Raw genomic sequence first — 23,539 nt, 5'->3', positions numbered from 1 at the left:
GTCGAGTGATTAACTGTCACTCGCGAGCTTTATAGGAATTGTTTGTTTACTTTCTGTTATAAATGTAAGGACGACAGACGGGGTTGTGTTCGATATCATGACCTTATGTGAGGCCCCGTCTGTATTGATGAACTTGTAAGGTCGCGGTGTGTGGTAGCGGTGGTTAAGCTTTTGAAAGTACTAGCCACATGCCGTAAATATGGTACGCGGCAAGCCTAGTAGCCGATTGGACCGGGGAGTGGATATACCTTTCACTCTCTCTTAGGGATAGGTTTTATTTTTATGTTGCGCAACACTACGACTTCAAGGGACAAGGTTCAGCCTTGGAGCCCTGTAGTCGGGGAGAGTGACCCTATCCACAAGCCAGAAAGAAAGGTCAACGGTTGTTTGGAAACGACCCGACGGTATTCCAAACGTGTGTGTTAGATTTGTCTGGCCAGGTTGAATTTTGATTCAGAATCGTCCGCCTCTCACGATGAAATGAGACTGCTTGATCCCTTTGCCACACAGAGTAATAAGAGCAACAATATTTTTTTATCAATCTTGATGTTTGCTTAGTTTTCTACCATGATTGGATAGTAGTTGCTTACATAGAATGGTTAATCAACTAGAATCTTGAAAGCTAAAACTTGAAAGTAAGGACCTACTCTTTATTGCTTTTCAGCAAAGGAAAACCAGAGCCTCACAAAGCCTTGCATAGTCTAGCTAAGGTGGGCTACTTATACCCGTTGGCGGTTAAGTCTTGCTGAGTATTAGAATACTCAGCCTTGCTGTTGAAACTCTTTTTCAGGTATGAGTTTTGAGGATCAAATCGCTAGCTTGACCTATCCTTGCTCGTTGCCTCCTGGCTGGTCCGTAGAGTGGGATACGTCTTCGGCCGGCAATGACTATGATGAGTGATACCATGCTTGGGCTAGCCTGGTATTCTTTTGCGACGTGTTGTAGTCGTCGTGTTTTATCTTCCGCTGTGTTTAAACCCTAAACTTATACTTATGGTTTGTATAACTGTTTTATTTAAGTTGGTTTTGTAATAAGGGTTTGAGCTGGTTTGTAATCATTACTATGCCTGTGTTGTAAAATTTTGGTTGTAATATCTCTGGACTCGCCTTCGTGCGGGGTATGCATGTTCGATCCGAGAACCGGTGGTTGTATCGGGACGCTACCCGACAGACCAAGAATTGTTCCGTTTGAAGTGCGTTTGAGCTAATGTTGCATTTATGGTGATGGCCTGCGCACTTGAGCTGGGATAATTTAGGCGGTTCTGCCACAATCTTGAAAGAGGAATTTTTAACAAAGCTCTGCCACCTAATTCAAGGCATCAACTATTAAAATTGCTTTAAAAAGACTGCAGAAAGATGTGATTCGGATTCATTGAAACATGGGATCTCATAAGAATCTAGGAATGATCAAATTACAAACAAGGCTAGTTGATCATTTGAAACTCTTTGAACAAACGATCAAGGATGTAAAGGCTCTACCTAAGATAGCTAAACACGACTAGTTTTCTTTTCCTAAGGTCAACAAACTCGAGGTTTTAGAACAAGGCACTCACCAAATCTCTTATTAACCAATCAAACAAGATAAAACACTCTAAAGATCCTTAGAAAGATGCTCAAAATATTTACTAACTTAAACAAGAATTAAAGCATTCAAGGTTTAACAATGCATGCACATTCTATCGTCCTCACAATCAAAAGTAACTGCCAAATATCTTTGGCCTTACGTGGTTAGTTTCGGTGGCAAAATACAGATACGCATCTCCCTATAATATTTAGTCGATGGTTCCTAACCGCTCTTAATCTATCGAATCATGGTTAGTATATCTGCAGAAAACACATAGCACATATATATCTCATGAACCTTTCATGCCAGCACGTCACGAAAGCATTCCCAAACATTACTGTTCACTATAAAAATAGCATCCGTACAATTCCCGCCGTACGGACGATGTTAACATACGTCACATCAGTAACATATTCACGAGAGTACCGTATAAAACGGGGGTATGCATAGTGATCGCCATACCCTGCGCTGAACCAACTACTCCCAATATAGTCAATCGAAGTTGGTATATTGGCAGCACCTCAAGTAGGCCACTACTTGAGAAACAACGTTCGGTTCGCATCACCGACGGGAAGGCCAAGCTCTCTTAGTTGGCTGAGGATCCTTACCTCCTTACCTTAGTGACGAGTGTGTCGTTACAGAATATAAAGTTAATTGTGCTCAAAAGTAAGTTTTGACAGAAATGTAGTGCTGGAAGTCAGAGTAATATATTCAACTAATAGCCACCTTATAATACCCATAAAAACATCACCCTAGGGCTTTACGATCTAAGCACAATCCTTAATGAGTCCAACGTAGTTTTATAAACACTTTGTTGAGCACATCTTTTATTCCAAAAACAGTTTTAAAGTTCATCGTAACCTCTGGTGTGTATGTTTTGGCTTTGATACTAGATGTGGCAGAACCAGTGGCGGGGCAAACCGGCGGCGAGGGCGGCGCCCCTGTTTCAGCAGAGAAAGGAAGAAGATAGAGGCAGGGGTGGTTTTGTGATTTTCCAAAATCTTAGGGACCTAATTGAAAAGTAAAATTTTTCATTGATCTAGGGCTCAGATGAAAAAGTGTTCAACATGAAAGTTGTGTAACTTTGTAAGATCTACAACTTTCCTGTTGGGCAAAAACTCGCTAGGTCAAAGGATTTAAAACTATTTTGAAATGCGTCAATTCTTTGAAATGTCAAAGAATACAACTTGAGTTTTAAAATTGCAAGGGTAGCCCTAAGCATAAAATATACCTTTTTATGATGGTAAAAGTGAAAAACAAAACATGCACTTTAACCCCTCACAAAATTTGAAATTTTTCCTTATTCAAAACTATTTTATAAAAAGGACCCTGCACTTTTTCAAAATTTACAAAAATACCCTTGCTATAGCAATCATGGTTTAAATTTTTAAATAAACATAAAAACAAAAATTATATTATAACTGGGTGGTTTTAGCCCATAAAACTTGGATTGTCACATCTCCACTCGAGTGAGTTGGTCTCATAAATTTTTTTTTTTGAAGTCGAGTTGGTCTCATAATTGGTGCGGAACCAACCGACTGCTACTACTGATCACGTCACGACATGACACGGACTCTAGGCGCGGTGTCCGAATTGGGCCGCAAAGTCTAGAAACTGACGGATCGCGGCCCGCCTTGGGATGGGCCACGGCCTCCGGTGGCCCAGCCTCTACTAATGGGCCAACGGGCATCAACTTTCACTGGGCCACATTGATCTCTCTTTACGCAGCGCTGCTACTGGGCCTTCGAAACCCGCCACGCGTGGGAGCCCACGGCCCACTGCGCGCGGCGCGAACACGACAACGAGGCCGAAACCCCCCCCCCCCCCCCCCCCCCCCCGCTCCCCTCCGGTCTTATGTTCTCCCCGCGAGTCGCCGCCCCGCCCCGCCCCCCGCCCCGCCGTGCGAACGGAGAAACCCCAGCGACCCAAACCCTCGCCGCTGCCCGCTCCCCTCGACCCCTCCCCCTTCCCGCCGGCGCGCCGAGGATGGACATCCGCCGCCCGCCGCCGCGCTCCTCCTCGGGCGGGGTGGAGCCGCGCTTCCGCCAGGTGGGCTTCGTCACCTCCGCCGAGCCCGGGCCCGCCGCCGCGCCGCCGCCGCCTGACGCGTCGCCGCCGGCGTCCGACGGGCTATCCCCCGTCATGATCCCGCCCCCGCTCATCCCGGACCACCTCCCCGCGCCCGGGTCCGAGTCCCTCATGCCGTCCTCCCCGCCCCCGGCCTCGTCCTCCCTCCTCGACGCCGCCTCGGACCTCGGCGACGACGACGACGAGGTGGACGTGTCCTGGGCGCGCCCGCCCCCGCCCGCGCTGCCAGGTACCCCCTATGCGATTTCGCAGCTTTGCACTCTTCGCTCTTCACAATACGCGATTGCTATAGTTTCAATCTGCTGTGTGTCCATAAATCTTGGTATCTGACTATGTTCGGTTCAGTATATGGGTTATAGCATTCATTCATATGTGGAGGTATAGTTGGTTGTATTGCTCGACACTAGTAATTGCAAGCCTATAGTATGAAAAAATAATAACAATATTCACACAGGGATAGGGCGAGACCTAGTTGCTTCAGCCTGACCAACAATTGCTGATGGCTGTTCTTCAAACCAGTATTATGATTGGCAAAGCAGTATCATGTTACCTATGAAGATTTCCATGCATGTTAGGGTTTAGGGTCTTTATGTATTATGATGGGGATAGATTACCAAATAATTTGCAGCCGGTAGCAATCAAGATACACGATGAATCATTGGTTGTGTTTCAATAAAAATGTGCAAATTGCCGGTTTCGTGCGCAGTATGTATTGTGGAAAATGGATTGTGTTGTATGATCATGCTTGTTAGAGAATGAGAATGTAAACAGCACATCGTCTTCATCAGCATCCGTTGCACAACCTTCTTCTGTTATTTGTTTCAGAACCAAACAAGAGAGACCTCACTGAAACAAAGAGTGAAGGCGATCCTACTTCAGTTCCACAGAAACCAAAGCTTTCTAAAGCAGAGAGATGTGCTATTCAGGAGGCTCAGCGTGCTGCCAAAGCTGCTGCAAAGGAGGCAGGTAGTTAACTTGTTCTCATTATTTTACATTATCTTATTGTCACAGTGAATATATACAACCAACATAAAACACTTAACCCCGACCAGCTTATCAAGGAACTTTGAAGTAAAACTTTACATGAAGAAAAGACTGAGGAGTTTTGTTTTGGATAAAAGGGCGGTGTGCTATGGTTCTCTGTTTGCATTTGGTATCATTCAGATTCAGATTCAGAGTAGCTCACCTGGCCCATTTGCAGAAAGGAACTTTATGTATGTGTGAAACTTGCAGGTTTAAAATCAACGGCCAAGGCGTCAGATGTTAACACCAAAGCATCAAAGCAACCCAAGGCAGGAAAGGCATCTCTAAAGAAAAATGTGGCCCAAGCTAACCCTCCGGCTGCTTCTGATAAAAAGACTGACGAACGCCTGCCTGACAAAGATAGAAAAAAAGATGTTCCTCAACCCCGTATGCAATTTGATGATGTACACCGGGTGGTGAAAGCAAAGAAGCGTTCAGTTGTCAACCAATCAGAAGCTCGAAACAGAGTCGAACTGTTCAGGCATCTGCCTCAGTATGCACATGGCATGCAGCTTCCTGAACTGGAGTCCAAGTTTTTTCAACCTGATTTAATGCATCCTTCTGTGTATAAGGTAACTATAAACTACCATGTTGCCAATATACTGTAAATAGTTCTGTTCAAATAAATTAAAAATAAAAATTATAGTGAGCAACCTTGAAATGGTGATTTATTCCATCCTACATTGCTGATTCTGTTGGTAATATAACTGACATGAAACAGATAGGTGTCAACATAATTTTATTTTTCTTTTCATGCGTGTCTCAGTAGAGGGTATTTATCTGATAGGACTGGTTAATTGTTTGGTGTTATGGTGAAAACCAAGTGTCTTATCCCCCTGGGACATTTCAGGTTGGACTTCAATATTTATCTGGTGACATATCTGGTGGCAATGATCGTTGCATAGCAATGCTTCTTGCATTCAAGGAGGCAATAAATGATTACTCCACGCCTGCAGAAAAAATTCTCAGTAGAGATCTTACTGCTAAGATCAGTAGCTATGTGTCCTTTCTCATTGAGTGCAGGCCCCTCTCAATCAGCATGGGCAATGCTATTAAGTTTTTGAAGAACAGGATTGCCAAGCTACCACTTGCATTGTCAGAGTCAGAAGCTAAAGCTAGTCTTCAATCTGACATCGATCGTTTTATAAATGAGAAGATAATAGTTGCCGGCAAGGTCATTGTTAGTCATGCTGTCACAAAAATCAGAGATGACGATGTGCTATTGACATATGGGTCACCCTCTGTTGTTGAAATGATTTTTGACCATGCTCATGAACTTGGAAAGAAATTTCGTGTTGTGGTGGTAGATTCTCGTCCAAACCTTGAGGGACAAGGATTATTGCGCCGATTAGTTGCAAAGGGTATCAGCTGCACATACACACACATAAATGCTGTATCATACATCATGCATGAGGTTACAAGAGTGTTTTTGGGCGCCTCTTCAGTATTATCAAACGGTACTGTCTATTCCAGAGTTGGGACATCTTCTGTTGCTATGGTTGCACATGCTTTTGGAGTTCCTGTTTTGATGTGCTGTGAGGCATACAAGTTCCACGAGAGGGTTCAACTGGATTCTATATGCTTCAATGAACTTGGTATCCTATTTTTGCTGTTTTTATTACTATAAGTTATTTAATTATTCTACTGTTAAGGAACTGCACGAGACATGATATGCTATCTTCTCACAGGTGACCCAGATGCTATTTCAAGAGTTCCTGGGGGTGAAAGTTTGACTCATCTCAAAAACCGGGCTGAGAACGAAAATCTTCATATTCTGAATCTTAAGTATGTGTGTTGTTTCCTGCAGTGCTGTTCATAATCCTTTTCTTAATCTGTGTATAATCAAATTACTTCATGCACCTCCAGGTATGACATCACCCCTTCTGATTATGTTTCGATGCTCATAACAGATTATGGAATGGTAAGATGTGCTTCGGCTTCTCATTTAACTCTTTGCGTTTTTAAGCAAATCGTATTACATTCATTCTAGTTGCAGCCAGCTTAGTGCTACTAACATTTCATTCTGATGTTCCTTTAACCATATGCTGAACAAACTGTCAACTAGAAAGGGATGTTTTTAGGGGGGGGGTGGGGGGGGGGGGGGGGGGGGGGTTCCACTTTGATTATATAACTTTCAGCTGCAAATTTGTCTCCCCTCTTGCAATAAAGAACGCAAACCTCATAATGTTAGCCATATTAACAGTTGTTTTTTCCATTAAATTCTTGATTGCATTAAAACTTATGCTAATTAGTTATGATGTGTACCCTTCCTACAAACACACATGTTCTGGTTGTTGTTGCAACTCTGCTCTAATGTCAGTACTTTTATTTACTGATTTCCATTACATTTTGAAAATATGGATGCACTATTATGTTTGATGATGTATGGTTTCATACTTTCATAATGCATCAGTGGTGATTGAGACTGATGCGGAAACCTGATTCGAATTTATTTACTTTCACTAGTTGTCATTCCTCCATTATAAAAGCATTACTGATCTATTTAGTAGACTAGCACGTCCATTTTTACTCTTTTTTCTTGGGATGCCTTTTTTCTTGGTTACATTAAAGTTTCTATTACAGGCAACTAATCCAGTGATAAGATATCTTCATATTGTTTTGTTTACGATATTTAAGTTAACCGTGCACCATTTGAACCATTGAATTGATGACCTGTTTTGCTGTCGCAGCTCCCACCTACTAGTGTACCAGTCATTGTAAGAGAGTACCGTAGGGAGCACATATGGATATAGAAGCCACTATTTTCTTTTCTTCTTTAATTCGAGGTATGATAATTTTAACTGGTTTTGCTGTCTTGGTGGAATGGTAGGGGGTTGGTGTGAGCATATGTTTATACTAGAAAGGCCCTCGGCTTTGCCGCGCAGACCCTGTATTTAAAATCATATTTTTTAGTTGATGTGGATCTTAGTTCGTACATATACTAATTATTGTATCTAGGTAATGTATATTTTTAAGGGTTTTTTGGATTCATGCCATTACAATTTTCGAAGTTTTGAGATATGCCACTACAATTCACCTATTTCGAAATTTGCCATTACAATTCTCCCATTTTTTGAATCGTACTATTTTATACGTCTTTGATGCTCTTGGACCCACTCGCAGACCTCCGTATTTTCGTATAGTCCACAATGCCCCTGTTGCCTCTCTTCTCTCCATTGGCTGACGTTTGGGCCCCACGCCATCTTCCTCCCTTCCTCCCATGCCAGCCGCTCCACAACGCTGCCGTGGCCGCACGCCTCGCCGGCGCCTAATGCCGAGTGCCTGGCCGTGCCGCTCCTTCCTCCCTTCCCCTCATGCGCCTATTAAAGGCCAGCTCAAGCCCCTGCGCGAGCGCCAAGCTCGCCCCCGACCACCATTGCCGCCGCCGAGCCCTGTGCACGCTGACGACCACCCTTCGGCTTCCCTATGCCCCCATCAACCCATAGCTAGCTCGCACCCGACCTCCTGAAGCTTGTCCACCCAATCACCGTCGCTTCCCTTTGCCGGAGTGCCGTCGCCGCCGCACAGCACCGCCGCCGAGCCTCGGCCACCGCCAGCGACCCCCTTCCCGGCCACCCCAGCATCCACCGAAAGGTAGCGCTCGCCGCCCTGGTGCTCCCCAACCTGACCTCGCCGTCGGCCGACCCTTCCCCTCGCCGGATTTCGTCTTGTCCCCAACTAGCCAGTCAAGATGTTGCACGAGGCTGGGACTGCGTCCTGCACCTGCGGGCTGATCTACGGGACCTGCGGCTACCGCCGCCTTCCCCTCTCCATGCCTCGGCGCGGGTCTTCTCCTGCTGCGCGTCCTACGACCTCGTCCTCCTCCTCCTCGGCATCCTTTGCAGGCCGCGGGCGCTCGGGGGCACGGGACGCTACACTGCTGTCACCGCGAGCCCTGTAGGCCACAGGCGCTCGGCCTCGCGGGCCGCCGCCGCATGACCCCGGCCGCCACGCCATCTTCGCACATAACGAGGACCCGTGCGGCGCCTCCACCTCCACCATGAGCATCAGGTCGCCGGGAAGGATTCCTGGGCGGGCGGGCGGGCGGCCACCGGAGGAGTCCTGTGCGGGCGGGCCACCAGCCCCGGTGTTGGAGGTAGAAGGAAGAAGAAGCACCAGAGGTTGAAGGAGAAGCTGACGTGTGGGCCCCACACGTCAGTGAGTGAAGGAGAGAAGCACCAGGGGGTATTTTGGACCATACGAAAATACACAGGTCTGCGAGTGGGTCTAAGAGCATCAAAGATGTATAAAATGGCACGGTTCAAAGAATGAGAGAATTGTAATGGCAAGTTTCGAAATAGGTGAATTGTAATGGCATATCTCATAACTTCGAAAATTGCAATGACATGAATCCAAAAAACCCTTTTTTTTAAAGCAACGCAGGTAAGATAAATTTGTTGATTTGTTATTTTCTCATAGTTGTCATGGTCAGGCAGGCCCTTGTTACGCTTGGTATATATTGTTTTTAGTATCGAAATGGGTCTATGACTCTCTTTTGCTATATTTATTGTGGTGAAAGGAGGGAAAAATTATTTATTACGAAGGGTGGAGCACAATTAGCTGATTAGCTTAATGTATTTGTGAAGTCAGGAGATTTGGACTTTTAATTATGTGGCAATTAATAAATATGAGAGTTTGAATTTATAATTTTGTTGGGTAGCAAAGCTTTAGTTTGGGTTGCCCATTGCATAACTTGTCAATGCGTTGACGGTAGGTTTCGTATGGTACATATTGTAATAATGCATAGTATATATTTTGGATTTTCTATTACCGTGACATTATTATTATGTAGGATCATATTTTTACTATTGAAATGGACATTTTTTTTTGTTCTTCTGTTGTGGTAGTCGATATACTTTATCTAAAAGGAATATTTTATTGTGATCACAGAGATTATCTCCTCTGTATTCAGTTTTCCAGCACCAGTTGTCCTCTCTGTCACATCGTCTATACAACTTCCAGTCATGGGCACGAGGTTCACACGTCAAGTTTTTTTTTTCTACCCCGGCGCCCTCTCACCGTCCTACTCTCTCCCTCCCTCCCTCTGCCGCCTCCACCGCCCGCACCGTCGCAGCTCCGGCCGGCCGTGGCTCCCTCTTTCTCCCTCCCTCCCTCCCTTTCTTGCTTTCATTCTCCCCCGGCGGATGCAGCGATAGCCTCCCCTCCGCAGCGCCAGATCTCCGCGTGCTGCACCTTGCTTCCGCGGTGCTTGTCCCTTCCCGGTGGCCTCGCGCGGCGGCCTCGCATGGCGATGCGCCTCCGAGGCGGAGGGGAACGGGTCTCGCGGCGGAGCGGGTGCCCTCCACATGCCTCTTCCTCTCGGCGGCGGTCATGCGCGGCGAGGCCCTTCTCTGCTCCCTGTCCTCCAACTACCATCCCATTTCATCAAACATATTTCTTTTTCTCTTTTTTTCTCTTCGTCATCTTTTATTTTCATTTCTTTTTTCTCTTTTCTTCTCCATTTTTTTCTTATTCTTTTTTCTCTTCCTCCGTTTTCTTTTTTTTCTCTCTCTATCTCTCTCCGCGGCCCGGACGTCCTCGCACGCGGCCCGGAGCGCGCCCGCGCTCAGGCCCACCTCCGCAGCTGCGGCCGCCACGTCGCCTCCGCGCTCCGCGGTCTCCTTGGCCTCCTCCACGGCCGCGCGCGCGCCGGTACTCGTGCATCATCACTCCGGCGCCGCCGCCCGCGGAGGCCACCGACCGGCCGGCCTCCGCCATCGCGCGCTGCTGCGCGCGGGCAAGCGCCGACGCGAACACCGTGCCGAAGTAGGCGGCGCAGTCCCCGGCGGCTGCGCTGGGGTCGGCCCGGTAGTGGAGCACGCCCCAGGAGAGGAGCGTGAGCAGGAAGGTGGTGAGCATCCTGGTGGCGCAGAGCACGCTGCGGAAGCCGTTGAAGCCGCCCAGCTTGGCGTCGGCGGGGACGCCCTCGCGGAGGCGGGCGCTCGCGCCTCGACCAGCGCGCGGTTCTCCTCCTTGAGCGCCATGGCCTCCCTCCTGCACACGCTGATGGCGCGCGCCACCTGCTGGCATGGTGCTTGCTTCAGAGCGGCATGGAGACGGATCGATCGAGCAAGCAAGAAATTAAAGGCACCTATTAATTATTATTACCTGGCGCGAGAGGTGAGGGCTGGATGCCGGCGCCTGTATGAGGAGCGAGACGAGCTGGGCGGTGCTGCCGGCGAACCCCTCGACGGCTGCGGCGCCGAGGCGGAGCGCGCGGCATGTGTCGCAGAGCCGGGACGCTTCGTCCATGTACTCGTCGAGCCAGGCGGCGCCGGCTGGGAGGTGGAGCGACGCGACAAGGCGCGCCAGGCCGGCGTGCGCGGCGCGGAGAAGCGCCAGCGCGGCCCAGAGCGACGGTAGCGACAGGAACGCCGACGATGCCAGCGTGTGGTCCAGGTCGTCGAGCCCCACGCCAGCGTCGCGTAGAAGGCGGCCGCCGTCGACGAGGACGGCGGCGGCTGCTTGACGCTCATGGCCGGCCGCGCTGGCTGCAGCTGCCTACGAGTAGATTGCTAGCTAGCTGCGGAGGTGGGAGGAGCTAGCCAAGACAGGCGATCGACAGGGCTAGCTAGCTGTGGTGGGTAATGGCGCGAGCGCGACGGTGTAACCGTACGTGCGGATGGATCGGACGGGATGGATCGGAGGCCTGGAGCGACGGCGACCTTGTTCTCACGAGACCGCAGCGCGAACCAAGGTAAGGAGGAAGCCAGGCGGTGACAGCGACGGGGCTGCGAGCGCGCGCGCTCTCTGTGTCTCTCTCTTTTCTTTTCCTTTTCCCCTCCGGGCCCGGCCCCCGTTTCTCTCGAGCTTTCCCCTCCCTCTCCTTCTTCCTTCTCCATGGCACCTCCCTCCTCCTCCCTCCCTCTCCTGTTCCTCCGCCGCCTCCACCCGCGCCGCCCCCGCAAGTCGTCTACGCCGCGCCGCCTCGGGTGCTCAGCTGCCGCCGCCTCAGCTTTGGCCCGGCGCGAATCCGCTCCTCCCCTTGGGGCCGGACGGCGGCAGATCGGGGCTGCACGGCGGCAAATTGGGGTCGGATGGCGGCGAACGGGCTCCGAGCTCCGACGGCGCGGCGCGGGTCCTCCCTCCTCCTCCTCCTTCCTCCTTGGCCGGCGCGCATCGGCGCGGGCGGCGCTGCGCAGGCGTTGCGTGGGCGCGGTCGCGGCGGCGAGCTGCAACGTCGAGCTCCGCCCTTCCGCGCGTGGCCGCGTGGATCTGCGGCGGCGTCGGGCCTCACCAGCGGCGTGAATCTGCAGCGGCGCCGGGCCTTCCTTTTTTTCCCTCCCTCCCCCATTCCTCTGCGGACGGAGCTCGGGCGGTACGGCTCGGACGGCGGCGGAGGACGGCGCGGGCGCAGCGGGCGAGGAGCCTCGGCCCAGCGGGTGGTGCCCTCGACCAGCGGCCGCGAGGAGCGGGCCGCGGGGATGAGGGACTCGGCCAGCCGCCGGCCGTTGGTCGCCGGATCGACGGTTGTGATTTTTCTCGATGACGTGGTACGACGTGGTGCCCTCTTTTGTTGCAAGAATCGTATTTAGAGATTTCATTATTGCAACCATCAAATGGTTTGTTCTCCCCTGTAATTGCTTTATGTGTTTTGAGTTGAAATACTATAAAATTTTGCATCTGCCATTGGTAATGGAAGCATAAACTATTACTCTTCCAGCATAATCGAACTCTTCCAGCATTATCGAAGTTTAATACCGTTCTCTTATTAGTTATGATTTTGTATCATACGTGCATGCTTGTCTATTTTCACTACCATTTGCTCTAATTTTCTCATTCACTGTGTTCGGCAGGCTGGAGCTGGAGGCTGGAGCTGAAATGGTGTGAGAGAAAAATACTGTTGGGCTGGCTGGAGCTGGTGGCTGGAGTGGTGTGAAAGGAAATTACTGTTGGGCTGGAGCTGGAGCTGGCTGCCGAACACAGTGATCGTCACATAGATCAACCTTTTATCCATTTATAAGGAATATTTTTGGGCAGCGATTTACCTAATGTCGTCTGGTTATGATTTTATTTCCTTTTATTTGAAATTTTGTAGAGTGCATAACCTGCATAGTTTGGTCGGTTGCACTGACATGGAGTACTTAATCATTTAGGCTGATTTCAATATCAACTCCCTGCCAGCAAGGATTGCTGTTCTGACTGTACGTAGAATGGGCCTTGGAGCAAAGCGCTCACATGCGCACAGAATGCTAAAACCAAGCACCATTATGGTTGCAGGCTTTGCTTAGACTAAGAAAAAAATAGCATCTTGGTTTCCAAAGAATGGTTGATTGTTAGCCATATAATCATTATCCTCGAGTCAAGGCATCAAACCTGAATTCCCATGAATGATGGGTTTCAGCTCATCCGTTCCAACCCTAGCTCTGCGTTTAGTTCCCTCGGCAAAAATTTTTGGAGGTCAAATCAGCAATTTGACCGGATGTCGGGAGGATTTTTCGGACACTAATTAAAAAACTAATTTCAGAACTCACTTGGAAACCACGAGACGAATCTTTTGAGGCCTTTGACCGCGTCATTAGCACATGTGGGTTACTGTAGCACTTATGGCTAATCATGCACTAATTAGGCTTAAAAGATTCGTCTCGTCCTGTACATCCAAACTGTGTAATTAGTTTTGTTATTTAATTACATTTAGTGCTTCATACATATGTTTAAAGGGGAGGTGAAAATTTTTGGTTGAAAATTTTTGGGAACTAAACGCGCCCTCATTTTGGCCCCCCTTCACAGTTCACAACCTAACCCTCCGTACATTTTCTGGGAACGTTGTCGTTATGCGTCATCATTTGCAATCTCTGGTCACCTTCTGGTGTTATGCGCACATGAACACCAGTCTCCTGCCGCCATCAAGAGATGCCCAGCGGTGCAGCCATTCCCCACCTCGGTGTCGATCCACAGCAATGGACCTGACCCTGAAGAATCTAATGAGATCTTTGACCGCGCGATTAGAGAATAGTTACTGTAGTATCACTATAGTTAATTATCGATTAATTATCATCATTAGATTCGTCGCGAAAAGTTACACCCATTCCTAAAAAGATTTTGTAAATAGATTTCATTTAGTACTTCATGCATGCGAGATTCTTTTTTCGGGATGTGTGCGTGCTAGAATCGTTGCCGATCCAAACAAGGCCAATATCATGTCTACGAGTTAGAGCTATCTCCCTAGCTTAGTCATCTTGGAGCTCATCCAATCATCTGTTTCGACTTGCTGTGGATCACTGCAATTGTGCAGTTGCTGTTTGATGAAAAGTGATGTCGTATATGGTCCTTGTTTAATGGCAAACACTAATGGGCATCTTTGGTAGGGTTGATGCCAGGGCGCTCGGCTTTAACGCTGCCTATTTCCAGCTTGCCAGAGCCAGAGGGGAGCCCAGCATTGGTGTCGCCTTGCTACGCCGATCGGGGTCGTCGCCTCCGGCAGCCATCGGTCCCCGGCACAGGCGGCAGTCAGTGAACTGTCTGGAAACGTGATGAACAACTGAATCTCTGAAGCCTGATATTGTGGCTGTAGCCGCCACTGTTGGGTGTCCATGTCCTGGAGCGTGCCTTGTCGCTACCTGGGCCTCTGCTCAGATAGGATCTTCAGCTGGATCAGCACGAGTAGACGAGGACATGATTGTTCTCGGGGAAGCTAGCTCTCAACAGCTAGCCGGTAAGCTATTGGAATTTTTCCCGATCTCTTGTCAACTTGGCAGCCAGCCATCGTTGTCAATTTGGGGTCTTGTTGGCGTCCATCTCTGCCCAAGCTGTTGGGAGCAAAGGTCTGTCATGGCAGCTCCCCTCCCTTAATATAATCTGACCAGAGGAAAGAGCTAGACGAGACTCTGACAAGTGGTCGATTATTGGCCATGTTTGGTTCTTTGTGCTAGAGAGTATTAGGAAATTTTGACCATTAATTATGGTGTTAAATAAAAACAGTTTACAAAACCAACTCCAGAACCCCTGCGCTAGGAATCCTGAAGAATCTAATGAGATCTTTGACCGCGTGATTGGAAGATGATTACTGTAGCATCAATGTAGCAAATCATCAATTAATTACTGTTATTAGATTCGTCACAAAAAGTTATACACATCTCTTAAAAAATTTTGTAAATAGACTTCATTTAGTACTTAGGCATACAAATTCTTTTCTCGGCTGGTGTGCGCTAGAAAAACCAAACAAGGCCATTGCTTGGCAGTCTTGCAGATTGTAGATGTTCCCATGAACCTCCATGGACCTTGAATTTGTTTTCTCGCCAAGGAAGGACCTGAAATTCGCTCATATATTGTTCAACTGATTGTAAATTTGAAAGTGGGTTCAGAACGAGGGTATCCCAGAAGCTGAAAAGCTTCTCTCTTCTCTCTTTCCAAGGAAAGCCTACCTACCTTTTCTGTTGCTTTCCCAGCCATCTGTTTCACCTAGTAAAGCTGAAGAGTTCCTAGGCATCTACTGTTCTACAGCGAACGCCGTGCACTGTGGAGTTCCTGGCCGGGGCCGCTGCTGTGCCACCCTGCAGCAGCTGACTCGTGAACAAGACTTGTACGGCGGCGTGGTGTTTGGTGGTTGAATCAAGCATGCCAAGATGCCCTGCTTGCTTTGGCTAGCAAAGATGCTCACACAGGAGCAAGGATACGTGTATGTTAAGGAAGCCTGGATGAGATGAGCCATTACCCGTTAATCTCCTGCCTCTCGTTGCCTAGATTGCCTTATCGGCTTATATTATTTCTCTCGTCGTGCTTCAACTTAGACTAGATAGAGATGCCGGCAGCGGCTCATAATCGGCCAAAACAAGTACTCATGTATGTTGCCACAGCTTGTCTAATCCCCCGTCAATTGAGTGCCGCGATGTGGCAAAAGCTGGTAGAGAGTTGGATTGTGACAAACTAGGGTGGTAAACTGTAGAGGTTGAGAAAAAGAATGTGCCTGCCTGTTTCCACATCAGCTCACAAAAGCTACTTTTCACAATCTAGATTGAAACAAACAAACAAAAAAAAAAAGCTTCAAAGGATATACAAGCGACATATACCAATTTCTATAACATGAGAAATTTTTGGTACAAGCAAAAGCATCGAAGCCAAAAACATTTGCAAAGTACTTTTAACCCCTTTCCTCCCCAAAGTGACCAGTCACCGTGTACACCTGATCATGAGAGGTGATGACGATGTGAGGAGAACACACATGATGGCCTGGACCCCTCCTCATGAAAAACTAGGAAGAAAAGGCCAGCCGCGAGCAGTAGTTTTCACAGGTTTGTTGGTTTCTTTATCCGAAGAGATGGAAGCCCCCTCCTGTTGGGGTTCCCTATTATGTGCCGACACCATGCGGCACGCTGGCACGTGCTCCTTGGTAGCTGCCCCTGACCAATCACAACTTCACAAGCCTGCTCTCCTTGGCCGGGCATGCCCACATGGGCTCTGGGACGTGACGCGAGAAAGGAGAGAGAGGCCTGAAAGGTTGCGAGAGGCCAGTGTGTGTACATATAGATATACTCTGTGTCCGCCCTTTTTCGCTAGCGACGACCACCTTTCAAACTTCGCCGTACGTGTCATGTCCAGCAACATTCCTCTGTTGATAGTTTTTAGTTTACTACTGTGTGTCACATAAAGAAAGCCTATTATTGTCCACATCAGATCACAGGCATGCATGGGACCCACACATAAAGAATTACATTTTACAATCGCTGGTAACTACTGTCCCAACTCCCAACTAGTGTGATGCAATGCTTCCATGCTCTACAATGATGTGTACTGTACTCAGAAAGCTGATGATGGACAATTAGAGCTTGATGATGGTATGTAGCACCGTACCATTTGTCCATATATACCAGACCCAATTGCTGGAGCTCAACTCATACTAGCAGGCTCAACAAGCTCTTTGGTACAAGCTATAGCTCGACCTGCTTATTATCTTTGGGTTAAACTTTTTACACCAAGCAGGAATTGAAGCAGAAATGAGCTTGATAAGGTCATCTATCTCACCTTATTAGCCAGTTATTAGTACTCGTAATCTTTGCTAAAGTTTAGTCCACCCTATTAGTACTCCTGTTTGGATGTGCTATTGCTAAAGTTTAGCACTTGGACCTAACTCATTATTTTTCACATGTGTTACCATCAAATAAATGTCGTTACCTATGGAGTATATAATATACTTTGGTCATTGCAAGTGTACATGGAACATCACATGTGGCGGACCTGCAACTACACATGATTGTGATATCGATGATCATCACCAACTACAATCTCTGTGGCAATGATCTCGCCCTAGCTCCTTTTGGGCGAGTAAGCACCAAACTTTGCTTGTCGTCTTCCCGGCCCCAATGGCTATTGACGTGGGCCCCACCGTGGTTGGACGCCGTTCACCCTTGCAATAATGCAACTGCAGAATTAGGACATGGTGGGCTTGCCATTTCTGCCACAATCCTTAGCCATCCATCCCTATTATATACCTCCATCCTCCTCGCTCCTTCCATTCACACAAATCAGTCGCAGCACTCTCACTCGCCGGAGGCCATCCACACCCCCAAGAGCTCAGCTCAGCTCAGGTCGCCGTGCTCTAGCCAATGGAGGCCACAGCCGGCACCTATGACGACGACTATGTCCTCAACCTGTCGCTGACGCTGGGGCCCACCTCGCCGCCTCCTGACCATGCTGCCGCAATCCCGGCTTCTGGTGGTGGCGATGGAGCCGCCGCCGCCGGCGGCGGCGGCAGAGGTGGTGTGAGGCTCTTCCCTTGCCTCTTCTGCAACAAGAAGTTCCTCAAGTCGCAGGCGCTAGGGGGGCACCAGAATGCGCACAAGAAGGAGAGGAGCGTTGGGTGGAACGCTCACCTCTACCTCCCCGCGGAGACATCCGCCGCCGCCGTCCCCGGCATGGTTGTTGCGCCGCCGATCAGCCAAGCAGATCCTATGGCGGCGGCGGTGCCGATCAAGGTCTCGCACTCGTGCCGCTCCTCTCAACGTGCGCACCTCGACGACACGGCGGCGATGCTCGGAGGGTCTCGCAACGCCGCTGATGGCGGTGATGGATCGCGGTGGTGGTACGACGCGGAGGGCGAGAGGCAGAAGCAGAGGCATGTTGATCTCAACCTCAAGCTCTAGCTACGTACGAGTTATTAGTTGCTCATGCTGGAATGCTGGATGCGTGATGAGGTATTTATTTTTTTGTACTTTGGATTTCTCTTTATTTCTTTCTTTTTGTTGCTTTATTTTAACTAGCTAGTGTGTAAAGTACGTCCCTCTGCCGATTGTACAACGGCTTATTGTAATATTCTCAAGCTGTTGTACAGTGGCATATGATCGATGCGCTGCTGCCTCTGTAGTCTCTACTGTCCTGGCTGCTGGGGTTGCAGTTTGTTGGCCCAGAGAAGTGTGGAAATAACACTTTGGAACACGTTTATCTTTTTGGTGCCATGCATGATGTACTCCTCCCACTAGTTCTCTAGTGTTTGCGTCACTACTACAATAAAGGTTTGTAGGGGCAGGTAAAAACATATTTTTAGGGGTGGGTAGAAAATCCATGGCTAGTTCTCGCTACTAAAAATACTCTTTTTTCAGGGATGGAAAACGAACCCGCCCCTAAAAATCCATTTCCAGGGGCGGGCATTTGTAGGGGCGGTCCACAAGCCCACCCGCCCCTACAAATGGATTTTCAGGGGCGGGCAGGGCGATGACCCGCCCCTGAAAATGAATTTCAGGCCCAAAAAAATTAGTAATTCGTTTCGCAGTGTTTTAAAATTTGAATTCCCACTTTATAAATATGATCCAACACTCAAATAACAATGCAATCAAATATAATTTCAAAAGATAAAGAGTAGCAATACAAGCTGTTCAATGACAATAGTAGCTATACATCCATGTATATTAAATGTCAAACAATGGAGTGTTCAGCTGACTTGCCCTGCAGAAGGAGAGCTTTGCTTGAAACTTGCAGTTGTGGAGAAAACGTGGCACTCCACCCATCCAAGTCAAACCTAAGGTATCCACGACTTGATTCAGAATAGCCCGAAAGCTAACTGATGAAATGGTATATTGATGATCAATGAGATCCTGCAAAAAAGTGATAATAACGTTATGAAAGTTGAAAGAACAATGCAACATTACTAAAGTTAACAATGACTAAAAAGAAAATCTCATACTCTGTCTTGTCGATTAAGATGACAAAGCCTCTCTGTAGTCAGAGTAACATTGGATTCTCTCGCCTGTAGCTGCTTAACTCGAAAATATGAAAAGTCGGGCACAAAGTACCCATGATTCTTTAGTTGCTGTAGGCATGCCTCTACTGCTAGCCTCTCATAAGTTGTCCAAATGTTTGCCTCTCAAACCACAACGGCAATTGAAACCATGGGTATCGTCGAGGAGGATCCTGGTACCATTGTGGTCCACTCTGCATGTCGCACAGGTATTTGAAAAGAAATATGTACCCTCTTGATATCTGGTTGCCGAACAAGCTCTTGTCGAGCCACAAAAGTAGTACCACCCAAACCCTCGACAACATCTTGAAGCCATCTAACAAGGTTGATAATCTGCATTGTATGTGATGAAATTTAGAATTATTTGAAGCTGCATTGTATGTGAGCAAAAGTGTATGAAACTAATAACAAATGAAACTTACAACGTTAGGAATTGTTCCGCGCGTTCGATCACCCAGTGGCAAGCCAACCTCTTAATGGAAGTGTATGCCTGGCTGCTGAGCATCAACATCGTCCATAAGCGCACGACCACCGCCATGAACCCTACCACGACCGCCACCACGGAACATCTAACAGTATTCACATTGAGTAAATATGAATAACGAAATTCATAGTGTAACAAAAGTTCACTAATTCTAACCCTAACCCTATTCAAATGGAAATTCTAACCCTATTCCCTTACCCTAACCCTAACCATTCTAACAGTAACCATTCTAATCCTAACCCTAACCCTAACCCTAACCCTAGTGGAAGGCAATGGCACCTACCGTGTGGCTTGGAGGAGGCACGAGGGCGGCGCTGTGACGAGTCGTGGCCAAGGAGAGTTGGTGGCGGCGTCGACGGTGCGGGTCCTCCTCGGCGAGCTCCAGGCGTTGCGGTGGTGGAGGTCGAGGTGGCTGCGAGGAGAAGGCGGCAGATCCCGGCGTCGTAGGAGGAGGCGGCGGCGGATCCCATCGTCGTTGGAGGAGGAGGAGGAGGAGGCGGCGGCGGCGGCTGCGAGGAGGAGGCAGCGGCTGCGAGGAGGAGGGGGGTGGCGGCGGCGGCGGCGAGGAGGAAGAGGCGGCGGCGGCGAGGAGGAGGGGGAGGTGGTGGCGGCTGCGAGGATGTAAGCATCTAGGCCCTCAAGGTATGTTTCGGTGATTAATGACAACCATTATTGTGACTAATGAGTTTGTGCAGCTTAAAAGATCATTATCGCTCATTTGGTCATATGTCAAAAGAGGCCCCTCAAATTTCATTATTCAAAAAGGCGATCTCGGTATTCAACTCAATTTTATGTCAAGGCTAAGGATCTTTCTAGTCCTAAGTGTCACAAGGTTGAGAAGGACACTTAGGTTAGTATAGGTTTTATAGTTTTGTAGTGATCGCACTATTAAGAGGGGTTAAAGCTTAGTAACTTGAGCATGGACATGGTCATTTGAAAATGGATGCACACTATGGTCACTCAGGTTTTTAGAAGTTCAAATAAGTGGTTCTCAAACTATATCTCAAGAATATTTGGATTTCATTCAAGACTCAAATCAGAAAAGACAAAATCAGAAAAAGTCTATACACCGGTTTAACCGACGCTCTCAATTTTCCATACGTCGGTTAAACGAAGTCAGCAGAGTCTGGACAAATTCAATACACCGGTTAAACCGACGTGTTTGAATTTAACGTCGGTGCATTGGTCCAGAGTTGGTTTTTCCAGGGAAATTCAAGTTCTATTCACCGGATTAACCGACGCTGTTTGAATCAAGACGTCGGTGCAATTGACCAGTGAGATGGTTTTTTTCAGAGGAATTCAAAAGTTGTACTCACCGGTTAAACCGACGATAGGTTTGAGTTAACGTCGGTGCAGTTGTCCAGAGACTTGATTTTTCAGTGGTTCAGTGGACAACTACACTCACCGGTTAAACCGATGCTACGTCGGTTAATCTGCCCCAGTTGTAACGGCTAGTTTTCAGAAGAGGCAGTTTACATTCACCGGTTAAACCGACGATGACAATGGGGGGTACGTCGGATTAACCGGCGCTACGCAGTTTTCTGGCAGCTTTTCTCCAACGGCTCTATTTGTGTGAGCTGCCTATATATACCCCTCCAATGGGTCATTTCGCCTACTCTTGACACCAGGCAACATCCAAACACTCATACCATAGTCAAGAGCCACCTTGAGCTTCATCATTCACATACTTGTGCTTTCAATCAATCAAGAAGCAAGATTAAGGACTTGAGTAGAGAAAAGCTAGTGTGCATCCGTTCTTGGTGATCGGTTCTTGCTCAAGTGAAGGCCTTAGCTTGTTACTCTTGGTGATTGGCATCACCTAGGCGATCTTGGTGATCGGGGTGTTTCTCGCGGAGCTTGCCAAGGATTGTGGGAGCCCGGAGAAGAAGATTGTACGTGGCTTGAGCTCCACCACGCCGGGATGGTGAACGGAGACTCTTAGTGAGCGCCCAAGTCTCGGTGACATGGGAGGTGACAAGACTCTTAGTGAGTGTCACAACGTGGACTAGGGGTGTGTGCCAACACATCGACACCACGGGAAAAATCCGGTCGTCTCTTGTCCACTCTCTTTATTCAAGCATTTTCTTTCATGCAATTTACTTATGAGCTTGACTTAGAGATCATAACTTAGCTCTACCTTGCTAGGCTTTACTTTGTTTTTATCTCTTTTAGTTTGTGTAGGTAGCTTAGTTATCCGGTTGGTGAATTGGTGCCCTACTAGTATTGCATAGGTTAAGGTTGTTTTACCTTGCTTTAGAATTTGAAAAAGGCCCAATTCACCCCCCCTCTTGGTCCATCGATCCTTACAGAGGAGGAGGGAGCGGAGGGGGAGGTGGCGGCTGCGAGGAGGAGGGAGCGGAGGGCGGTGCGGGGGGTAATATAGGGCCGGTTTGTTTAGGCGGGCCGGGCCGCCACCCGCCCCTACAAATCAATTTGTTGGGGTGGGCGCCCGGCCCATCCCAAAAAATTGATTTGTAGGGGCGGGTGGCGGCCCGGCCCGCCCCAACAAATATTTTTGTAAATTATTCAAAAAAATGGATTAATACAAAAAAAAATAGTAAAACACATGATAAAATTGTAAAATTTTCACCATAGGAAAAATAAGATATGTGTAACATAAGAAAAATATCAAAAACATATTTCATAGCATATAATGAATAAATGTTTTCAAACAACAATGTATACCTATGTCACACTACTATGTCAGACAACTTAAGGCTAACTTTGTGTATTCAATACACTTCAACACTAAACGTGTTGAATTGTATTTTTCATATTTTTTTACAATTCTACGTGACAGTTCATGCTTATGGTAAAAATTACACGTTGTTTTGAAGTATTTTGCATCTCCATTTGAAATAAATGAATTTTTCGAATAAATTGAGAAATCATTTGTAGGGGCGGCTGACTCCCTCAGCCACCCCTAAAAATGAGGGCATTTTTAGGGGCGGGTGGGGGGGCGGTGAGCCACCCCTAAAAATGATTGTTTGTAGGGGCGGCTGACCCCCACACCGCCATTTTCAGGGGCGGCAGAGGGGGTCAGCCGCCCCTACAGATGCCATCTTTAGGGGCGGACTGTTTCTACAGTACTCTCGCTTCATTTATAGGGACGGGTGACTTTTTGGTCCGCCCATAAAAAAACGAGGCGTTGCTCCAAATCGTTTTTGTAGTAGTGCGTTGGTTAATTTAGAATGTAATCAACCGTCAGTGATCACTATCTATCTGATCAAGAGCACCTCAGTCTTCCAAGTCTCCAAGAACTACCCATGTATATTATTGTGGACTCAAGAATGAATGTTGGTTACAAACGCTTTTCCTGCACTAGTCACTAGTCACTAGTCAGTCTGGGCGTTGTTTCTTCTTTTTAATATAATCGACAGCTCTACTGTCTGGTTCGTTTCAAAAAAAAACTAGATAGGAGTAAAGAGGAGTGACATTTTGTAATAACAAAGGCTATGACTGGCTGAACGAAGTTTCTCTTGTGTGGAGGAAAAAACTCTGAAGATTGATTTTAATTTATTTGAAAGAGCGTTACCGGGTCCAGCTTAAAGTAATAAGAATTAATAGTATGAAAAAAACGAGGGTGGATAAGGTGCATGGTTTGTATGGCATTCTCTCTTATGGAAATACTTGTGATTTCCCATGCGGGTTGATGCATAAAACTTGGAAAAATTACAATTTCATTCACAAATTATTGGTTATTCCAACCAGATTGTTCATGGCAAGCAAGATGCTCTTAGTTCACACATGCCAATTATAAACCAGCTATATTTGTTTGTGTGGATTCTCAGTTAATTTATTCTGAAACAGTTATGAAAAATAATTACACAGACTCAAAAGATAAATAAACACTTCAGTTTCACAGCAGTAGCAGTCCTTTTGAGATGGTCAGCACTATTGATCAGACAATTATGGAATATCGTACATTGCTACTTCATCCCAAAGATCTAAACTTGATATGTGGGCCCAATTATGTTGGAGCACCATTATTCATGTGTTGATATTTCATCTGTGCTACCTAATATTTAGACATGACACAAATTATAATCGCTTCACTTTAACGCTTCAAGTCATTTGTAGCTATCATCATGGGCACAATGTACGACTTAATTACGAATAATATTGCACAAACCATTACATTTTTGTTTGTATTAGGAATGAAAAACACACTTATCGTTTTAACATAAAACTTAAATTGAAACTGATCTCCA

The 23,539-nt window shown here is 47.4% G+C and overlaps 2 protein-coding genes and 1 pseudogene across 4 annotated transcripts; 2 read left to right on the top strand and 1 right to left on the bottom strand.

Moving 5' to 3' along the window:
• Positions 1-3,455: 3,455 nt before the first annotated feature.
• LOC120700157 (translation initiation factor eIF-2B subunit delta-like) lies at positions 3,456-7,700 on the top strand. 3 transcript variants are annotated; one of them, XM_039984360.1, is made up of 7 exons: positions 3,456-3,880; positions 4,477-4,617; positions 4,885-5,246; positions 5,525-6,269; positions 6,363-6,459; positions 6,541-6,595; positions 7,479-7,700. In XM_039984360.1, exons 1-7 carry the CDS (start codon positions 3,550-3,552, stop codon positions 7,515-7,517), a joined length of 1,770 nt encoding a protein of 589 aa, XP_039840294.1. In that variant the 5' UTR covers positions 3,456-3,549; the 3' UTR covers positions 7,518-7,700. The 3 variants fall into 3 exon arrangements, with proteins under 3 accessions (XP_039840294.1, XP_039840293.1, XP_039840295.1); XM_039984359.1 differs by having other exon boundaries at positions 3,457-3,880; positions 7,365-7,700; XM_039984361.1 differs by having other exon boundaries at positions 3,545-3,880; positions 4,477-4,613; positions 7,365-7,684.
• Positions 7,701-9,507: 1,807 nt separating this feature from the next.
• On the bottom strand, positions 9,508-11,463 carry LOC120700156 (annotated as a pseudogene).
• Positions 11,464-17,048: 5,585 nt separating this feature from the next.
• On the top strand, positions 17,049-18,065 carry LOC120700155. Its single transcript, XM_039984358.1, has one exon. It carries the CDS (start codon positions 17,217-17,219, stop codon positions 17,751-17,753), a length of 537 nt encoding a protein of 178 aa, XP_039840292.1. The 5' UTR covers positions 17,049-17,216; the 3' UTR covers positions 17,754-18,065.
• Positions 18,066-23,539: the final 5,474 nt, after the last annotated feature.

This window comes from Panicum virgatum, chromosome 3K (assembly GCF_016808335.1).
Source record: "Panicum virgatum strain AP13 chromosome 3K, P.virgatum_v5, whole genome shotgun sequence".
In the NCBI taxonomy this organism is placed as follows: Eukaryota; Viridiplantae; Streptophyta; class Magnoliopsida; order Poales; family Poaceae; genus Panicum; species Panicum virgatum.
The sequence above is the reverse complement of the archived record's forward strand: the minus strand, read 5'-3'. Positions and strand labels throughout refer to the sequence as shown.

Excerpts from the sequence above, each read along its gene's own strand:
- LOC120700157 (XM_039984359.1), top strand. The coding sequence starts at position 3,550 with ATGGACATCCGCCGCCCGCCGCCGCGCTCCTCCTCGGGCGGGGTGGAG. Across the intron at positions 5,247-5,524 it reads TGCATCCTTCTGTGTATAAG|GTTGGACTTCAATATTTATC; the intron begins GTAACTATAAAC and ends GGGACATTTCAG. Across the intron at positions 6,270-6,362 it reads TATATGCTTCAATGAACTTG|GTGACCCAGATGCTATTTCA; the intron begins GTATCCTATTTT and ends ATCTTCTCACAG.
- LOC120700155 (XM_039984358.1), top strand. The coding sequence starts at position 17,217 with ATGGAGGCCACAGCCGGCACCTATGACGACGACTATGTCCTCAACCTG.